The sequence below is a fragment of the Medicago sativa genome, chromosome 1 (genome assembly GCF_051527215.1).
Source record: "Medicago sativa cultivar Bolivia chromosome 1, Bolivia_mono, whole genome shotgun sequence".
Lineage (NCBI taxonomy): Eukaryota > Viridiplantae > Streptophyta > Magnoliopsida > Fabales > Fabaceae > Medicago > Medicago sativa.
In genome coordinates this window covers 64344568-64365642 of record NC_140749.1, presented here as the reverse complement: position 1 = coordinate 64365642, position 21075 = coordinate 64344568, and the positions used below count along the sequence as shown (strand labels likewise).

General features: G+C 36.6%; 1 protein-coding gene and 2 pseudogenes across 2 annotated transcripts; 2 read left to right on the top strand and 1 right to left on the bottom strand.

The window, feature by feature from the left end:
* On the top strand, positions 1–782 carry LOC146956361 (ethylene-response factor C3 pseudogene; annotated as a pseudogene).
* A 6472-nt stretch (positions 783–7254) lies between these two features.
* On the bottom strand, positions 7255–7982 carry LOC146956360 (ethylene-responsive transcription factor ERF098 pseudogene; annotated as a pseudogene). The gene has a single exon (XR_015020126.1). The product of XR_015020126.1 is annotated as an ethylene-responsive transcription factor ERF098 pseudogene (transcript).
* A 9491-nt stretch (positions 7983–17473) lies between these two features.
* On the top strand, positions 17474–18568 carry LOC146956359 (uncharacterized). The gene has a single exon (XM_085749281.1). It carries the CDS (start codon positions 17474–17476, stop codon positions 18566–18568), a length of 1095 nt encoding a protein of 364 aa, XP_085605407.1.
* The last annotated feature ends 2507 nt before the right edge of the window (positions 18569–21075 follow it).

Below are 21075 nucleotides of genomic sequence, written 5' to 3'. Positions count from 1 at the left end.
AACACTATGAGTCACTCTTTTTTCCAGAACCCAGATATGGAAATGTTGCAAGACCCTTCAGATATTTCGTTCGAATCATTTGGTATTCATGATGATCCAATTCATGATTCTTTTTCCTTCGATATGGTTGATTTCTCATATAGTTCAAATGCACCAACAGAAAACAAGTCAATGTTGAAGTTATCATCTGAAGCAAAACAAGAACAGAATAAAATGGAGCAGAAGCCATACATAGGTGTGAGGAAAAGACCTTGGGGGAAATATGCTGCAGAAATCAGAGACACAACAAGGGGTGGCAAAAGGGTTTGGCTAGGAACATTTGATAGTGTTGAAGATGCTGCTTTAGCTTATGATCAAGCTGCATTTTCAATGAGAGGTAATAATGCTGTGCTCAATTTTTCTGTCCAAAGGGTCAAAGAATCTTTGCAAGAGATTCAATATGATTGCTGTACGTCTTCTTCACCTGCACTTGCACTCAAAGAGAGAAACTATAACCAAAGAAAATTGATGTCAGCATCAAAAGGTACTAAAAAGGACAAGGGGAAGTTACAAGAATCAGAGGGATCATCAAGTGTATTGGTGTTAGAGGATTTGGGAGTTGAATATCTTGAGCAACTTCTAACAATATCTGATAATCAAACTACAAGCTCAAGCAACTTCTACTAAACTTATTTGTATCTTTTGTTTTTTGCAATTTTTGTAAACAATTATTTAGATAGGGCATTCCATAGAACCATGTGCTTCTTTCAAGTTCTAGATGCAATGTTTTCCTCTATTCAGTACTCGAGTATCAAATTTGATCTTGCTACAAATATTGTCTTTCATCCTGCTGAGGTTCATTTTCTAATTTGGCAGGCATGAACTCTCTAATAAATGAATATATATGCATGCTTCTCATGGTTGATACATGCAAAACTATAGTTAGCCGTTCTGATGTTATAATTAGTTCAAAATTCTTTTATATCTAACCTTTCTGTATGATTAAAATACACATCATCATAAACACAATTAAGGAATCAAATCGAGATTTGTGTCGGGAAATATATTGTTGATCCTTTCACTACGCCAATTTTAACATTTAGTAGCGCCAATTTAATAGAACTTTTAAAGAAGGCTTAAATGCTCAATTTGTCCCTTAACTTGATTTGAAGTATCGGTTTGGTCCCATAAGTAATAAAAAGGCCGTTTAGGTCCCTTAACTTTATTTAGCCCCCTAACTTTTCACGAAGTTGCGATTTTGGCCCCCTAAGAAAAAAAACTACTAAACCGCCCCCTAAGTTTTGCAACTATAGCAGTTTTGCCCCTCAAGGCCAAAAAAAAAAATAACATGTGGCACCTCACTTAGGGTGCCACGTCAGCGTAGACCAAGTCAAAATTGGCCTGAGGCCAAAACTACCACAAGTGCAAAACTTAGGGGGCGGTTTTGTAGTTTTTATTCTTAGGGGGCCAAAATCGCAACTTTGAAAAAGTTAGGGGGCTAAAACTGCAATTAAGCCTTTATTTAAAGTATAGGTTTGGTCCTTTCTGTTAATTTAATTCAAAAAAACGTTAAATTTTGGTCCCTTAACTTATTTAATTAGTATTAGTTTGGTCCCTTAACTTATTTAATTGATACACCCTCCGGTCACTAATATAAGCAAAAATCCAATTTTTAGATACATTCAATTAATGATGTATGTGATATATAATAAAGACTACATACATCATTAATTGGATGTATCTAAAAGTGAATTTTTGCTTATATTAATGACCGGATGGTGTATTAGTTTGGTCCCTAAACTTAACGTTTTTTAAATTAAATTAACAGAAAGGACCAAAGCGATACTTTAAATAAAGTTAAGAGATCTAAACGGACCTTTTATTAGATATAGGACCAAACTGATACTTGAAATCAAGTTAAGGGACCAATTGAGCATTTAAGCCTTTAAAGAAAGTGCTATCAAAAAACTAATTTTCATAAGTATGATAGTGTTTTGTTGCGGGTACTATTATAAGGGTACATCTAAAATAGCACTTTCACCAAAAGCACTAATATTGGCAATTTAAAAAAAAAATAAAGAAAGAGTATGATAGCGATTTCACGATAATGCTAACATAGGTGTACATTGATTGTTAGCACTTTGTTGTACATTGATTGAACGCTATCTTATCCTAATCCTAATCAAATAAAACAAGAAGAGGTGTTTTGGAAAAAGTTTAAAAAAAAAAAAAAAAACGGATACAATTTGTTCCAATTCACGCTGAAATATTTTTTCATTCTCTCTCTTCTTTCACACGACCTTGTTCTTTCCTCAACACACATTTCACCTTCTTCTCTCATCTCATCACCATCGAACCCCATAACCACCACACCATCGAATCCCATAACTGTCGCCACCATCAAACCCCACTTCTCATAACCTCATCTCTCTCATACCCATACCCCCATCTCATTAAACCCCATTTCTCACAACCCCATCAAACCCCATCACACCCTACACACGCACCAACACAGGCATAATGCAGTTTCTCAATTTCTTTGATTTATTCATTTCTTTGTTTTTCAATTTCATATGATACAATTTTGTTCTCCATTTAGTTAAAATTTTGTAGTTGTTGTGTTGTTCTACATCTTGAATCTCAATTATCAATGGAAGTTTATTCATAGACATAAATAGAAACTCTTCCATGAAGAAATTCATGAAATTCACTTACTTGTATGAATACAGTACATATCAATGAAAGAGATGTTGTTTCAATCTTTAATCTTGGTAGGTATTGGTTGCACATCCATGATGGTTTCTTGGTGAAAAGGGGTGAAGGTTTAAAGTGATAATGAATAAAATGTTTTAAGAAATTTACATGGAGAAGCCAATTTCAGTATTATTGTAAAAATTTAAGTAAATTTAGATGTAACTAAAATTATATGGGGTGAGACTATAAAAAAAATCAAGAGTTAAATAGATGGTAATAGAGAGAGTGTATGAAAATTGATAAGTTTTGATATTTTCAAAATAGTCCCTTAAAATAGTCACTTAATATCGAAATGGTAAATATATAAAATTCAGGCAAAATGGTCAACGGTAGTACCGACATGTCACTAATGTGTCACATATGTGGAGTGACATATATGCAGTTAAACTTAACAAAAACAAATTTAGCAGAATGACGAAATTTCTTGTTGTCATTCAATTTTTTATTTTTTTTTAAAAAGATCAAAATGAAATATATTACTACCAACAACAAATCAATCCAGCACAAGATGTGACAGAGAAGCTAGCCAAAAATACAACAGAAGTTAAACAGTTTGTAGCACTCATTAGTCGATACCCAAGCAAAAAAAATGTGTTTTGGCACCAATTATGAAAACTATAAAGGAAAACAGTAAATTTTGCTTTAATCCACCAGAAAGAAAGAAGTTTAATATCCTCCATAAGCTGATGAGGAGATTTTTCTTAGCCATTAAAGAACCTGTTATTTCTTTCCTACCAAATGACCCAAGTACTAGCAAACCAAATCAGATGCATGAAAGAAACTCGTGATTTAGCATAACCCGTGATTTAGCATAACCTGCAAGTTAGAAACAAATGATTTCTGGATTCCGGTAGACCACAACCAGTGACACACACTTGCACATCATGAGAAATAATACCTCTCTGCAAACGTATTGGCTCTAGTGGGCAATCTATCCCAGAAAAGTCGCTAAGCAAACACCGAGACTTTCACAGGAACATCCTTCCGCCATAAGAAAGTTGCGGGAACAACATCAATAGGGCGCAGATGAGCCGTAAGAATCTGATAAGCTCCTTTAACTGTATAATACCTGTCATCTGGATCCGGAACCAACCTCCATTCATCAACAATATCAACCTGCAGCATGACAGTCAACAATAAATTCCTACACTCCTCTACCAGCCCCATCTCCCACACCTACAATCTCCTCCTCCACTTCCAAGCCTTTCCTCCCTCACCCCAACCCCAATCAAACATTTGCACCACGGTGGATGATTTATTCTCATATAAGTCATACAAGCGGCAATACCTATCACAGAGAGAAACATCCCCAACTCACCTATCTAACTAAAACAATGTTCTAGCACCATTACCGACTCTAAGACAAATATTATCGGTAAACCAAGTGCCATCGTCAAAGCGATCCCATCACGGATGCTGACATCCACCACATTGACGCCTCCACACACCCATCCTTCAACCGCCCCCCCACAAAGACCATATATGGCCGCTAAACACACGAAACCCATGCCCTCTCTATCCACTAAAAATTGTCCCAAAAAATTGACCTATTTCACTTTCCAATACAATATTAATTACGTTTTTCCAATTATAACTTTAATTAATATTACTTTCATCACTCCCAATTCAATACACGTATTCTAGTTTACATTTATGATAAAGAAGAATGCACCAATACTTAACAAAGACACTCAAAACCATTTTACTCAGTCTTTCACTTATACACTTTTTCTTAATATGTGAAATGAGCAAAAGACTCAGTTATATGGGACGGAGGGAGTATAATTTTTTCTTTACAAAAAAGAAGAAAGTAACATTATTATTATTATTATTAATATTATAATAATGTCATCAAGTTATAAAATATTAAATGGGACAGTGTAATATGGGATTAATAACATTTCATCCTAAGTTATTAAAATACTTCTAGAAATCAAACCATAAAACGCATTTAAATTAAGAACAATGTGACACATGATCGATCTTCAATAAGTTAATGAATGTATCTTCTTCCATTTCTTTTCTTTTGATATTCATGCATCCATTTAAATTGCGCAGGCGAATGGGGAAGTAGAATGAAATGCATGTATACAGAAAGCCTAAACAAGTGGTGCGTCTTTCAAATTGCAAGTTGATTTATTTCACTGCTCAAAATTATTCCAATGCTCACGTGTACATTCCTTCCATGAATTTTAATAGATATATATTGTGGCAAGATTCATGAACAATTAACGATAAAAGTTCGGGGATTCATATAAGAGCAATTCTTACATGGTCACAGACCCAAATCAAATTTATTTGGTCACACACACACAAATGTAATAAATTTAAAGAAAAATTATTTAGTCACATCATTCAAATTCATTCTCTTTTATTTTTTCTTCATTTATGAGTGTGTGTCCAAATGAAATTAATTTAGGGTTGTGTCCAAGTTAGAATTTCTTTTCATATAAAAGCATTCAATAAGATAATATTAATTAATAATACTAAAGAGAGGACCAACTACAAGACATCAATCATCATGACAAGACCAATTTCACTAGATCCTCAGGGTGTATTTTTTTTTCATTTTCTATTACTACTAGTACTACTAGTATATAATAAAAAACGACACAAACGAACAAGTTTGCGCACCTGGTTCAAGTGATCTTTTCTCTATTTTTGTATGGACATGTTCATTGTACACATGTTGTTATAAAGTTTGTTGCTATTCAATTCGCAGCAGCAGCAACATGTATTAAACAATTTATGATACTGATGTGAGAAATACTTAGATTCCACACACCGGTTTAATTTAGTGATCTAACCTTAAAAACTCCGAATAATACCGTTAGCCGCCACATAAAAGATGTTGTGAATTTTTTGGTCAAGGGAAAGAAGATGTTGTGGATTTTAAAAATATAGAACTGTTAGAGAGCATCTCTATCTACCTTTGCAATAAAACATAGTTCAGTTTTAATTCGGACCACTTTCATAATCGATGTTTAAAAAATGATTAAAATTTCAATGATGACTAATGCGACATTGTTCCTTGGTAGTAAAGTTTAATGGTCCAATCTCATTTCGACGGCCGGGATAATAATTTAATTGACACCAATTCCATTAAATCAACGAAACAATAGATATGTAATTCGTATTCAACTAGATATATAGCAAAACAAAACAAAAAAACTCTATTTGAGCTAGTTATAATAAGCCAAACAACATGTTCTAATTTATCCTCGTAAACTCACTATGAATTATCAGAAAGTATCATGAGTTTGTCAATAAAAAACGAAAAGAAAAATTTACTCAATAATAAATAAAATAAACCCAAAACATCTAATATATTAACATTGTCCTTAAAGATAAAGGTTGCTAAGCTTTAAGCTTATTGCAATTTAACCTTAAAAACTTATTCTTGGTAACGTAACTGTGCAACCAAGATTGAGAATTCAATTTCTTCTGCTGCTAAAAATTCAAATCCTAAAGTCATTCATGATACGGAAATATTTGCCATGTTTATGAAAGGTAGTGATTTTGTCGATTTGGATAACAACACTATCTCAATTGATGATACTACCGTTGTAGATAAGTTTACTGTGGTTGAATCTAAATTACAAAGATACAAACTAAGGAAACAAACGAAAAAATGTCTCTGAAAACAAAGCAATACAATTCTCAAGTTAATTAGGGGAGGTCGTAAATTTGTTTAACATGAATTTCATTGTTTTGTTTTGTTTCCCATTTTTCTTTTTTTCATTTGTAATTACTTCTTTCTTTAATAAATAAATAATCACTTTGATGCTTAAAATAAACGTTGATCAGACTTCTTCATTAGAAGTCTTGCAAATACCAGCCAAATACTATAAAAAGTTGAAAGAAAAACATTTGGAACACCCTCTTTTATGATAGCGCAATAGTGCTTGCTTCAAGTGCAAGCAATGGTTTTTGGTTATGAATTTAGGGTTTGGAATTGAGAGAATAATGAGAGAAGAAGAAGTAGATTATTGTTGTAATCTTGTGGAATTCATTATTAGTGAAAAGTGATTACAACATGCCTTATATAAGAGGCTTATTTACATTGCTTGGTTAGTAAGCTATCTAAACAAACATAACCAACTCAAGCTAGTTCTCTATCTAACTTGTAACAAACTCCCTAATAAAGTGTTAACCTAAACAAACTTGATTAACACTAATCAAAAACAAAGAGAAACTTGAATTAGAAACTAACATTTCAAAGGGTAGTATAGAGTTGGGTCTACAAGTAAGTGCTAGTTTTTCATAATGTGATAAGCTGAAATTCAAAATTGTGGTAAGTGTTCATATTTAGTACCGACAATATTTCAAATTACATGAGCTTACTCTAAGGTAATTACTAATACGTGGAAGTAAAAAAAATCTTTCACTTCACCAACCATGCACCAAGCTGCATTAGAGTTGACGGTGTAAAAACGTGAGAAATTGCACGGGCGTGTTCATAAGAAATCAAATATCAAATATCATATCCAAATTAATGCCAAGCAAAAGGAAGCTAGCCCATTTAACAAATATCATATCCATCTCTCTTATTGATCTCTCAATAAAATTCTTACAATGATTATTATTAATGTCTCCAATACCCTATTCTCATTTAATCATAAGAATGAGATACATAAACAAAACAAAATAAATTAATGAAAAGAAAATTAAATGAACAACAATACATTTCATGACACTTGATCTTCAATAGTTAACTATTGTGTACCATCTTGAAGGAGTTCTTGAAGCAACTTATTATCCAAGAATTCAAGCTCATCAAAACCATCATCAACAGAGTAAGAAGAAAAAGAGGAAGAAGAAGAAGGAGGTGGATTAGAAGAAGGTGGAGGATGCATAGTAAGAGGCATAGGTAATGAAGAAGATGAATTAGGAGCTTGATATTCATTAGGAAAATTGAGAATAGCTCTATGACCACGAAAATGAAAAGCAGCAGCATCATAAGCTCTTGCAGCTTGTTCAGCTGTATCAAATGTTCCAAGCCATATTCTTGTTCCTTTCCTTGTTGGGTCACGAATTTCTGCTGCAAATTTTCCCCATGGTCTCCTACGAATTCCTCTATACTTTATTTGATCTGAATTTCCATTTCCATTTGTTGAATTTGAAACTAATTTATGATCTCCCTCCATTAGAAACACAAAAATATACGAAGTAAATAATAATATTTTTGTTATAAGTCTATGTTTTCTTTAGTATGAAGGATTAGGTATCTAGTAGGTAGTGGAAAATGTTGAAGTTGGCAAATGATATATAAACTAAATTTATGAGTGCACTTCTGGTAGGTCTTTTGACCAATCATGGGTCGTATGTGACGGTTTGAATTTCAAATTGGATAAGTTATCAACTTTAGGAGTAGGAGTTGTATATATTATATTATATTATTGCATGTTGAAGTTGACTTGACCTCAAGGAGAATCGTGGAATTGACTAAAGACAAGGCTCATTCGCACTTGTCGTGTTGCTGGCCTCCGCACGTGGATTCATCAAAATTTGCATGTATGCCACATATCACATCATGTTTGCAACGATTATTAGGTCACTAGTTGAACTCGTAAAATAGGATAAGAATGTTCCAAATGAAGGAATGACCCAACGTCGATTATTATTAAGAGAGTAATATATTTTTTTTTAGGGTTAATACCACTTTTGGTTTTCCCCTATAAATTTTTTTTTTTTAGATTCCGTCCTTGAAAAAAAAATTTGTTTTAGAATACCCCCTAGGACAGCTGACTGTGCATTTTCGCTGAGGTGGCGTGCTGCGTCACCTTTTTCTGATGACGTGGCACGCTGACTGTATAATTTTTTTTATTTTTTATTTTTTTAATGGCATTTCTGATTTTTTTAATAAAAAATTATTATTTTAATTAAAAAAATTTAAATTTCTTTTAAAAAAACTTTTATAATTTTTTTTAAACAAATTAAAAAACGAAAAAAATTCTTAACAAATAAAAAATACCGAAAAAATTTAAAAAAATTGGAAAAATTAATAAAAATGAAAACAAAAATCTGGAAAATTTTAAAAATAAAATCTGGAAAAATTAAAAAAATGAAAACATTCTGGAAAAAATTAATAAATTTCAAAAAATTCATATTTCCAGATTTTTTTCAATACCGGAAAAATGAAAAAAATTCATATTTTTTTTCGGAAAGTACTTGTCATTCAACCGTATAACATGATTTATATACCGGTGTCAATCAATATACATTGTATCCTGTTATTCGGACATGATTTTTATAAATATGATTAATCTTCAAATTTTTGAATATGATCAATCTTGAAATTTTTGAAAAAAGATTAATCATATTTACAAAAACTAAATTTTGGAAAAAAAAAAGATAAAAAAAATATGAATTTTTGAAAATATTTCGAAAAAGACAAAAAAAATTTGAAAATGATCAATCTTGAAATTTTCGAAAAATTATAAAAAAAGATTAAAATAAAACTTCTTACTTTTGAAAAAAAAATATGAATTTTTTCCATTTTTCCGTTATTGAAAAAATTTTGGATATATGATTTTTTTTCCTAAATATATTAATTATTAGAAAATTTTGATATATATTAATCTTTTCCGGATTTTATTTTTATTAATTTTTTCAGAATTTTTTCATTATTTTTCATTTTACCAGATTTTTTTATTTTTTTAATCATTTTTTATTTTTATTAATTTTTCAAAAAAATTTCATTATTTTTCATTTTATCAGATTATTTTATTTTTTTAATCGATTTTTAATTTTATTAATTTTCCAGATTTTTAAAAAAAATTCCGTATTTTTTCAAATTTTTTATTTTTCAGAATTTTTTTTCATTTTTATTGATTTTTCTAGAATTTTTTTAAGATTTTTTATTATTTTTATTAAAAAAACACAAATGCCACGTGTACCTAATTAAAAAAATAAAAAATAAAAGTAATTATACAGTCAGCGTGCCACGTCATCAGAAAAAGGTGACGCAACTTGCCACCTCAGCGAAAATGCACAGTCAGCTGGCCCAGCTAAAACAAAAAAAATTTACAAGGACCAAATCTGACAAAAAAACTTTACAGGGGAAAACCAAAAGTGGCCTATATTACGAAGTCTCTTAAACACAAAATTATTTTAAAATTTGTTAAACAAAATAATTTAATCTATATATAATTACACACGAGTGAATGATAAGCGGACAATAAGTTGCCATGTTAAGCCATTTTTTAAGGCAAACGAAGTCTCTTAAACACAAAATTATTTAAAAATTTGTTAAATAAAATAATTTAAGAAATAAGTGAAATTACTAACTTCAATTTTTTTTAAATAAACTAGCTCATCAAAATTGAAACTGAAGAGAATTGAATAGAGATCTTAAAAGGACCGCACTTCAAAATTTCAAGTCAAACACTATCAGACTAATTCAAATAGGTTAACGTCAATTTATTTTTTATTTGTTTTCTTTCTTATTTGCAGGTCTGAGTCTGGCTTATGACCCTATGTTTTGCATGACATGATCTATTTAAAAGTCTGTCATGCCCTAAACGCCTATTCACATACCTATTTCACGTTGAGCTCATTAAATAGTCCATTTACCTACTTTTAAATAGGCTAAACATTCCTTAAATCCCATTTAAAAGCCCATTTCATTGTAAGGCCTACAAGTTTCAATAGTACAAATTGCTATTTAAAAGCCTATAATCACAAATTGTAATGAATTTAGAGCTAATTCAATGATAAGCTCAAGAAGAAGAAAAAACTACTTTTCTTAAATTGTTTGATAAATTTTGTCATGAGTACTCGTCATTGTTTAATAGATATGTGTTATACCCTGATTTTGGACCTAAAAATACTAACCCATTTCTTCTTATCTTGCATTTCAAGTCATTTGATTTGTCTCTGATCAATTGCATCTTTCTCTGCATTTTATTTCAATATTGTTTGCAAAATTCATGGAAAAGGGTATTTCAGTCATTTCCTGCATTCAATTCATTTTAATCCTTGAAAATTTTTTGAGTCTTTCAAATAGTTTGAGCAAGCCCTTATTTCAATTCTATGACAAAATCCATTTCAAAAATTGCATTTGATGTCATTTTGAGTCAGCTTAGCCCCTAGGGGCATTTTAGTCTTTTCATGTGTCAAAACTCTGTTCAAATCTTAAAAATTGTCTCTGAGTCTTTCAAATTGGTTTAATTAAACTTTTGTTTCAATTCTCTGTTAAAAATCCATTTTTAAATTTCATCTGAGTCATTTTTAGTCGTTTTAGTCCCTAGGGGTGTTTTGGTCATTTCACATAATATTTCTGATTCATTTTAATCTGCTTTGTTGTTTTTAATCGTCTCGCTTTACGTTAATTTTCAATTTACTTTTTCAAATTCAATTTTAGTTTTAATTTTCATTTTGGTCCTCGTACTTTTGTTATTTACATTTTAACCCTTTTAAGTGTGTTAAGTCCAAGTGCCACGTGTCCAAATGCCATTAGTCCACAAAAGTTTGTTAGAGTCCAAGTGCCACATGTCTCTATCCTATTGGTCCAAGGCCAATGAACTAGCCTATAAATTGGTCAAAGAGTCAATTAATCATTCAACTAATCATTTTTCCACAAAAAATTCACAAAATAACAAAATCATTTTTCTATTTTTCCCTCTTCTCTCTAACCGCCCCTTCTCTTCTTCCACCACACTAACAAACTTTCCTCCACCACCAAAACCACCCTAACAAACCTTCCTCCACCACCAAAACCACCCTAACAAACCTTCCTCAACCACCCTAACCACCGCAACTACCATAAACCACCACAAATTCAACACTACCTTCCACCGTACTTCATTGAATCCGTGAACTACTCCACACAACAACAATCAAACTCAGATTCAAGCAGAACAACACCTCAAGCGTCCAAATCAGCGAAAATCAACAACAAATCTTCATGGAAACGGAGTTGAGTTCGTAGAAAAGAAGAAACCGAATTCGAAACCATCACCGGAAGATCACAACAGCATCGGATCCATTCAACAACGGCGAATTCGAATCAGATTGAAGCGGAGCAACACTGAATCGTAACAACCGGGAACGTGAAGAGCAGATCAGGGGAAGAGTGAAACGCTCGAATCAGAGTAAAGGAGGAAGTTCGAACTAGAACAAGTGGATTTGCAGTGGAGTTTTCCGTTTCGAAGCTCTCATTCTCCGACTTAAACCTGAGGTGTTGTATTCTTCTCTGTAAATTCGTGTTTTACGTTGATCTTGATGTTCATGTTATTCGAAAATCCTTTGAAATTCGCAAATCTGAGCTCAGCCTTGTCTTTCGTTGAGAAACGTTGGTGAATCCGAATAGAGGGGAAAGGGATGAACGAAAAGTTTGAAGAAAAGTGAAACTCCGACGCGGTGGCGCCTCGGCGAACCACCACGTCGGAGGAACCCCTGGCTGCGCATCCCCTTCTTCTCCGTTTGGCTCTGTTTTGTGAAAAACTGGTTTTAAGTTGAAATGATTGAGGAAGAAAGAAGGAGCAGCGTTGCTGCTAAGTTTGTTTGACTCTTGTTGGACCGGTTCGGTTGAACCGACCCGTTCCTGAACCGGTCCAACATTAATTGACCCGCTCCAACTTTCTTTGGTCCCCTCCTGCAGCCCAAATGCTTTCCTTTTTTCAGTATGCTGCTTATACCCCCTTTTTTGCATGTTTCAACTGTTTCTTGGCTATTCGCACCCCTGTTTGCACCAAAAGTGCTTGATAAAATTACTAAAACTTTTTCTAGTTGTTCTTCTTGATATGTTTGTTAATTCTTGAGGTGTTTTATATGTTAAAATTGCTTAGGAAAATATAGGTAGAAATATTGATTGTTTGTTTAGTTTGGTGTTTTAACCTTAGTAAAAAAAAGAAAATCTTGAAAAACTTCCAAATTGTGTGAACCTTTTTTTGTGGTTAATATTGGTATATGAGACTTGGTTCTTGTGTTTTTTCTTGCATGTTAAAAAAAAAATTGATAAGAGTTTATGTAAAATTCTCTTGGGATTTTGTGTTGCTTGTTGTCAATCTTTTGTGAAGATTTTTGCATGCTTTTGATCCCAATATTTTGCCACATCGTGTTGACACTTGATATGCAAACATGTGATGTGTTTACTTCTAAAAAATTGTGTTTGTTTGGCTGTTTTAAAAGTGCAAGTTGTGAATTTCTTGTTTCGTAAGTAATGTGTATTGTCACCATAAGAAATAATGTGTAAAATGGATTTGAAAATGTACTATAGGTCTTGGCTCATATTTGTCCTTATGATTCTCATAATGTGGCTGAAATAAACATTTGAAAATTACCATTGATATGAGAATTTTAAGTCTTAAATTTGCTTTGATGTTATGGTAATTCTTCAAGTCCATTTTCCCATCTTTTGGCTAAAGTTTTGTTACTTTTTGGTTAATTTTTGCCCATTTTGTTGTACAATTGCTACTTGCTTTATTTTCCATATTATACCTTGTATTGCTAATCTCTTTGTTTCATGTTTCATACATTTCATGAGCATTTCATCCTCCATCTTACATTCTCATCCTTTTATTTCTTACTCTTTAAATTCCATGCAAAAATTAGAATGTAAAACTTAGGAATCTTGTAATATTTTACTTTATGCCTTTAATTTCTTGCAAGACCATAGAATGTATCTAGGCCGATGATGTAATAAGGACAATGGACTCTAATAATGTACACTGACACAAGCACCGACACATGCACACACATCACTTTAGGTATATAGCTAGAATATGCATGTTTAGATGTATGTTTAGGATTGTATGTTTAGATGAATGCTTAGGATTTACATTTAGAAAAATCAATTTCCCAAAAAATATGAACAAACTTCACTCAAATGCTTTTCTCAATAAACCTTGGGATCAAAATCCCATTGATTTTCCTTTTATTTTCTTAATCACATTTTAATGAATTTTAATCATACTTTGACTTTCATTTTGCAAAATAACTAATCCCACCTCACATTTTTCCAATCTTATGCCCTTGAGGCCTCTCAATCTCATTCTTCAAACTCCAATTTTCAAACTTAAAATCAACCAACAAAAACAAAAACATTTTTGGAAGAGAACTACGGTGGATTTGATCCCTTAAACGGGTACGTAGGCAAGGAACAAAATTCCTTCAATTCAACTAAAATAAAAATTCAAACACTTTCTTCTCCCTCAAATTCTTCACTTAGTAAACCTTTAGGTGTAAATAACATTTTTCAAATAGCATTTAAAAATAAAGCGCGCGCGTAGAAAGTAAAGACGGTTCCTATAGGATACTATAGTCGTTATGGGTGCCTAACACCTTCCCGTAGCGAAAACAACTCCCGAACCTCGATTCTCAAGGGTTTTGCTTACTTTTTCCCTTCCCAAGAAAAAATAAGATATCACCGGTTAAAAGGTCCAAACGCAATCAATGTTTGATACCCGAAAACCAAGATAAAACAATATGCAAACATAGGTCGACCTATTATAATAAACAGACCAGGTCGAAGGCCCTTGTAGGCCAGCATGACATATTCCCGCCCTTAATTTGGAGTCATTTTAGAAAGTTTAAATATGTTTTAGTTGAGTTTTTGTATATAAATCAATGGATGAGCATGGAAGAGCAATGGGTGAGCATGTCAAATCACGCAAGTCAGACAACTATGTGGTCGTGCTACAGGTTTACAAGTTTTTTTTTCAAAAAAAAAAAGCTAAATTAGCCCACCTAAATTGACACTGAGGAGAATTGAACCTGAGACCTTGAGAAGGAGCACACTCCCAGGTCCCACGTCAATACCACCAGACCAACCCCAATGGATTTTTAATTTTTACAAGAATTATCAAGTGATTTCTTGAGGTAAAGTCACCATGGATATTTCGGCGAGGAGAAATGGGACGAGGGATGAAGAAAAGCAGAAGGTTCAACTATAGATACATATGTGATACATGTTATTAGTTGCGCGTAGCGCAGGTAAGAAGAATTGAAAAGTGGCCAGCTACAGGTAGATGCATGATCCATGCAATAAGCTACGTGTCACAAAAGTTGGAAGATCCCGGAGTGTCATGTGTTGCCTCATGTGTCATGTTCACAAGTTTGTTCGTGTTGCGTACAAAGTGTTCCAGAAAGTTTGGGACAATAGCTTTGGGGTTTGACCTGATTTTATCCTTTCATTATGTAATAGCTTTAGACATATTCTATTACTGTTACAGCCTTTATGAAAATAGTTTTAACATGCACTCAAACCTTTGATGGTTATGGACTCACCTAAGACACTTGGGGGTTGTGACCAAAGAAGTGGCTTAAGTACCAAGACATTGGGTTTCACTATTTTTGTCAGAACGTCATGAAACTAAGTAAATCAATTGTAGATTGTGGACCCAGTTATCAAGTAGCGAAAGAGAAGGAAATCAAACATGGACTAATATTATTTTAATCATATTTTACTTCGCCAGTGTAAACCAGTCATTGCCAAGTGCAACCTCCCAAGTACACATACTGATCATAATTGTAGTACTTAAGTAGGAATTTCACAATTTATGTGGATGCAAACTATATTAATTTTTCTACTTGACGACAATTTAATACGCTTGCTTGAAGGTTTCGTCTCTAATGATGATGAACACTTGGTTTTCAAGCTTAAGAAATTCATATATTGTTTAAAACGAGCATCTCGTCAATTATATCTTAAATTTCATGAAACAATTTCTTCATTTGGGTTTGTTGAAAATCCCATGGATCAATGCATATACTATAAAGTTAATCGGAGTAAAATTTGTTTCCTTATTTGTATGTGAATGATATACTACTGGCAACCAATGATAAGGGTTTTCTACATGAGGCGAAATAATTCCTCTCTAAAAACTTTGATACGAAGGATACGTGTGATACATCTTATGTCATTCTCATTAAGATCCATCGAGATAAACTTTCAGGAATTTTAGGTGTATCACAAGAAACCTATATAAATAAGGTTTTAGAGAGATTTCGAATGAAAGATTGTTGACCAAGTGTTTCTCCCATATTGAAGTGTGATAGGTTTAATTTGAACAAATTCCCTAAAAAATATTTGGATCGGGAAAAAATGAAGAACATTACATATGCTTATGTTATGTTGTTGGAAGTCATATGTATGCTCAATTATGTAGAAGGTCAAAAGTTGCATTTGTTGTTGGAATCTGAGGAAAGTTGTTCAGGTATGGACCCTTGTAAAGTTGTAAAGAAGGTGTTCAAGTAGCTTAATACAATTTCTTTATTCATTGATGATCTATATTTTCTATGTTTCGGACATTACAATGTTTTTCAATCCTGGGTCTGAAAAACCTAGTCTATTGAACTAATCTTAGGTTAAGAGATTAACAACCTCAAATTTACCGGAATAATTACCTATGAGTAAGTGGACCGTCATCACATTCCTAAGGGCACGAGAGCCCTCCAAAGAAGGCTCTAAGCCCTCCAGAAAGGCCTGGGCGCCCTCCAGAAGGATTCCTGAGCCCTAGGGCGCCCCCTAAAGGGCGCCGCCACATTAAACTTCTAGAAGCCTCTAGAAACCGCCCAAAAGCCCCAAAATACACAAATACCCCTGTTGCTTGGGAACCAAGCAACCAAAGCCCAAGCCCATAACAAGCTATAAATACCACCCTTGAGAGCGTTCTCAAGGCATCTAATCATCAGTCTAAACCCTAGTGCACGATTCTTAGCCCTAGAATCCTTACCGTACTTTTGCAAGTACAGTTGGCGCCGTCTGTGGGAAAAGGTAAAACTAACCTTGACCACATTCCTGGATCGCAAACCGTGATTCAGAAACCCTTAAACGAGACCTCTAAGTCGTAAAACTCCTTTGCGATTTAGAAACCCTAACCCTTTTCGACCAACCTAAATCGCACCTCACGTACGATTTAGAGAAAAGCCTCTCATCATGGCAACAGCCGAAGAATTAGAATCCATGCGAACCCAACTCGCTCAGCTGAAAGACCACAACGATGCCCTTCAGGCCTCGATGGAGACCATGCAACAAAAGCAACTGGAGGAAAGAGAAGACTCACACCAGGGCGAGCTAGATGACCCTGAACCACAACCATTATCCGCTGAAATTTGGGACGCACCGGTTCCAGAGGGCTTCAAGCCGCCCCACCTATCCACCTTCGACGGAAAGAACGACCCCATGGAGCACGTCACGGCCTTCAATACTCGCATGGCGGTTGTCGGGGCTCCCGATTCTTTGAAGTGCAAATTACTAGCAGGTACTTTCACTGACGCCGCCTTACGCTGGTACATGAATCTCCCACGGTTCTCCATCCTCAGCTACCAGGACATGACCAGGAAACTCACACAACAGTTCTCCGCCAGTCGACATCGCAAGGTCCCAGCAACTAGCCTCTTCAATGTACGACAAGGGCATAATGAATCCCTCAGAGACTACCTGGCCAGATTCAACGATACAACCATCAAGGTAATCAACCCCAACCAGGAAGTGTTCGTAGGAGCTTTCCAAAACGGACTAAGAGCAGGGCAGTTCAACGAGTCTCTAGCCCAGAAACCTGCGGATTCCATGGAAGAAGTTATAGCCAGGGCAGAATGCTACATCAAGGGCGAGGAGAGCAACGCAGAAAAGAAGGCCAGAGACGCCAAAGAGCGCGCAAGCAATCCAGAACGGCGACCTTATCAACCAGCAGCTGGCAGAGATCGCGCCCCCTACAGAAGGCCGGAGAGGCGACCGTTCAACCCATATTCTTAAAGAGACTTCACACCCTTGAATACTAGACCAGAGCGGATCATGAAGGAGGTCTTAGAAGCAAGACTGATCCCAGAGCCCTTGCCAGCCCGAAGCCCCGTCATGGGAAGAGATGAAGATAAATGGTGCAAATATCATAAGGTACGAGGACACGACACAGACTCATGCATTCATCTTCGCCAAGAAATCGAGCGACTAATACAAAGTGGGAAGCTAAGAGGTTATGTGAGGGACAGAAGGGGCGAGAATAAACAAAAATCGGATAATAAGAAGGAGGAAGCGAACGACGAAAAAAGACACGCCATAAACACTATCTCAGGTGGCTTCGCCGGAGGGGGGGAGTCAAGCTCGTCGCGAAAGAAATATGTGAGGCAGGTAATGCTATGCCAGGAATATGAAGAAACGGATCAGAAGCACGAACCAGAGGTATCATTCGTGCCCAAAGATTTTCGAGATGTGATACCCCACGACGACGACCCCATGGTCATCACTTTACAAATCTTCAAGTGGGACGTGAAGCGGGTGTTGATAGACCCAGGAAGCTCTGCGGATATTCTTTACTACGACACATTTGATCGAATGGGACTAGACCCAGAGCAGCTGCAACCTTTCAGGGGAACTCTGGCGGGCTTCACGGGCGAGCAGGTTCATGTGAGAGGATACATCACCCTAAAGACAACTTTCGGAAGCGGATCGCACGCCAAAACCATTCGAGTCAGGTACCTCGTCGTAAACTCGCCTAGCTCTTACAACATCATCATTGGTCGCCCTGCCTTCAACCTTTTGGGCGGATTCTTATCCACAAAGTATCTAGTAATGAAATACCCTCTTGACTCTGGGAAAATTGGAACCATTCGAGGCGATCAAAAACTCGCCAGGGAGTGCTATCATAACAGTTTGCGTTTGCAAAAGACCAGAAAGAAGTCAAGCAACGAAGTAATGCACGAAGTCAACATGATCGATCTAGACCCCAGAGAAGGCTTCCAGCAAGAACGCCTGGAACCCACTGAAGAGTTAAAAGAGGTCTCCATCGGACCGGAAGCCCACCATACAACAAAGATCGGCACGTCACTACCCCCTGAAGAGGAGATCGCCCTGGTCAAGCTACTAAAGAAGAATCTAGATCTCTTCGCCTAGCATCCATCAGAAATGCCAGGGATGGACCCCGACATTGCCTGCCACCACCTATCTATCAAGGCTGGCGTGAAACCGGTAGTACAGCGGAAAAGGAAGATGGGCGAGGAAAGAAGAAAGGCAGTTGATGAGGAAGTGAAAAAATTAGTTGAAGCCCACTTTATCAGCGAAATAAAGTACCCCACGTGGTTAGCCAACACTGTACTTGTCAAGAAAGCAAATGGGAAGTGGCGAATGTGCGTGGACTACACTGATTTGAACATGGCGTGCCCCAAAGATCCTTATCCTCTCCCTAACATCGACCACCTGATCGACAACGCCTCAGGTTACAAAACTCTAAGTTTCATGGATGCCTATTCAGGTTACAATCAAATACGGATGGACCCTCTGGACGCTCCAAAAACGGCCTTTATGACAAGCACAAAGAATTATCACTACGAAGTCATGTCGTTTGGTCTGAAGAACGCAGGCGCCACCTTCCAGCGATCTATGGACACCGCGTTCTCCGCACAGATAGGACGGAATCTGGAGGTATACATTGACGACCTAGTCGCAAAGACGAAGGAGAGAGACAGTCACTCTGAAGATCTGGAGGAGATATTGAGCCAGGTTCGAAGATATAGGATTCGTCTGAACCCATCAAAATGTTCTTTCGGGGTGCAGGCGGGAAAATTCTTAGGTTTCCTCTTAACAAGACGAGGCATCGAGGCAAACCCTGACAAATGCCAGGCGATCATCAACATGAGAAGCCCCACCAACATCAAGGAAGTGCAACAACTCACAGGCAGGCTCGCCGCTCTCTCTCGTTTCTTGTCCTGCGCCGGCGACAAAGCCTTCTCTTTCTTCGCCTCCATTAAGAAAAAGGAGAAATTCGAATGGACTCCAGAATGTGAGGACGCTTTCCAGCAAATAAAGAAGTTCTTATCCAGTCCGCCCATCCTTCTGCGACCAACCCAGAACGCCATTCTTTTCCTGTACCTGGCGATATCTGACAACGCCATGAGCACAGTTTTGGTCGAAGATTCAGCAACAGGAGAGAAGCCGATTTATTTCGTCAGCAGGGTGTTCTGAGGAGCAGAGCTGCGATATCAGAAGATAGAACGTCTCGCCCTTGCTGTCGTCATAACGGCCAGAAAGCTTCGCCCCTACTTCCAAAGTCACAGAGTCGTCGTCAAATCAGACTACCCGATCAGGCAGGTGCTGGGAAAACCCGACTTGGCGGGAAGAATGGTGGCTTGGTCCATCGAGCTTTCAGAGTATGACGTCCAGTTCGTACCAAGAGGAAGTATTAAATCCCAGGTGTTGGCAGACTTTGTAGTAGAGCTCGCCTCCCCAGCAGAGGAGCAACCCCCTTTCGTATGGCTCTTATCTGTAGATGGTTCATCCAACCTAAAAGGCAGTGGCGCGGGTGTTATCTTGGAGGGTCCGGACGGCGTCCTCATCGAGCAATCCCTCAGATTCGAATTTAAGGCAAGCAACAATCAGGCCGAGTATGAAGCTTTAATAGCCGGCATGACCCTCGCCCTAGAAATGGGCGCCGAAAATTTAAGAGCCAAGAGTGACTCCCAACTCGTGACAAGCCAGATCACAGGTGAATACCAGACAAAGGACACACAGCTAGCCAAATACCTGACCAAGGTGCAGAGTCTCGCCAAGAAACTTCACTTCTTCGAAGCCGTTTATGTGCCACGGGAGCAGAATTCCAGAGCAGATTTGTTGGCAAAACTCACCAGCACTAAGCGACCAGGCAACAACAGGACAGTTATCCAGGAAGTGGTCACAACACCTAGCACGAAGGTGGACGAAGTGCTTCAGGTCAACGAGAACACAGGAGGATGGATGGAGCCATTGCTTAGATATTTGACGGGGTCATTCACACCAACCGATGACGAGGAAGAACAGATAATCAGAAGACGAGCGTCCAAATTTACTTTGGTTTCTGGGAAACTCTACAAAAGAGGCCGCACGACTCCCTTGCTGCGATGCTTAGGAGAAGGCGAGACGCATTTGGTCCTTTTGGAAGTACACGAGGGCGTTTGCGGCAGTCATATAGGCGGGCGGGCTCTAGCCGCCAAACTCCTCCGCGCCGGATACTATTGGCCCAGCATGCTTCAGGATAGCTCGAATTTCGTAAAGAAATGTGACAAATGCCAAAGATTTTCTGACAAGAAGCATGTCCCAGCTCAGGAGTTGACCTCTGTATACTCACCATGGCCATTTCACAAATGGGCGGTAGATATCGTTGGACCCTTTCCTCTCGCCCCAGGGCAGCTGAAATTTCTCATAGTCGGAGTGGATTACTTCACCAAATGGATCGAGGCAGAAGCAGTCGCTAAGATAACTGCGGAAAGAGTGAAGAATTTCTACTGGAAGAAGATCATCTGTCGTTTCAGCCTACCTAAGTGCATAGTATCAGATAATGGAACTCAGTTCGCAAGCTCAACGGTGTTGGACTTCTGCAAGAATCTAGGGATACAGACAAAATTCGTCTCGGTAATTCATCCGCAAGC

Excerpts from the sequence above, each read along its gene's own strand:
- LOC146956359 (XM_085749281.1), top strand. The coding sequence starts at position 17,474 with ATGAAGGAGGTCTTAGAAGCAAGACTGATCCCAGAGCCCTTGCCAGCC.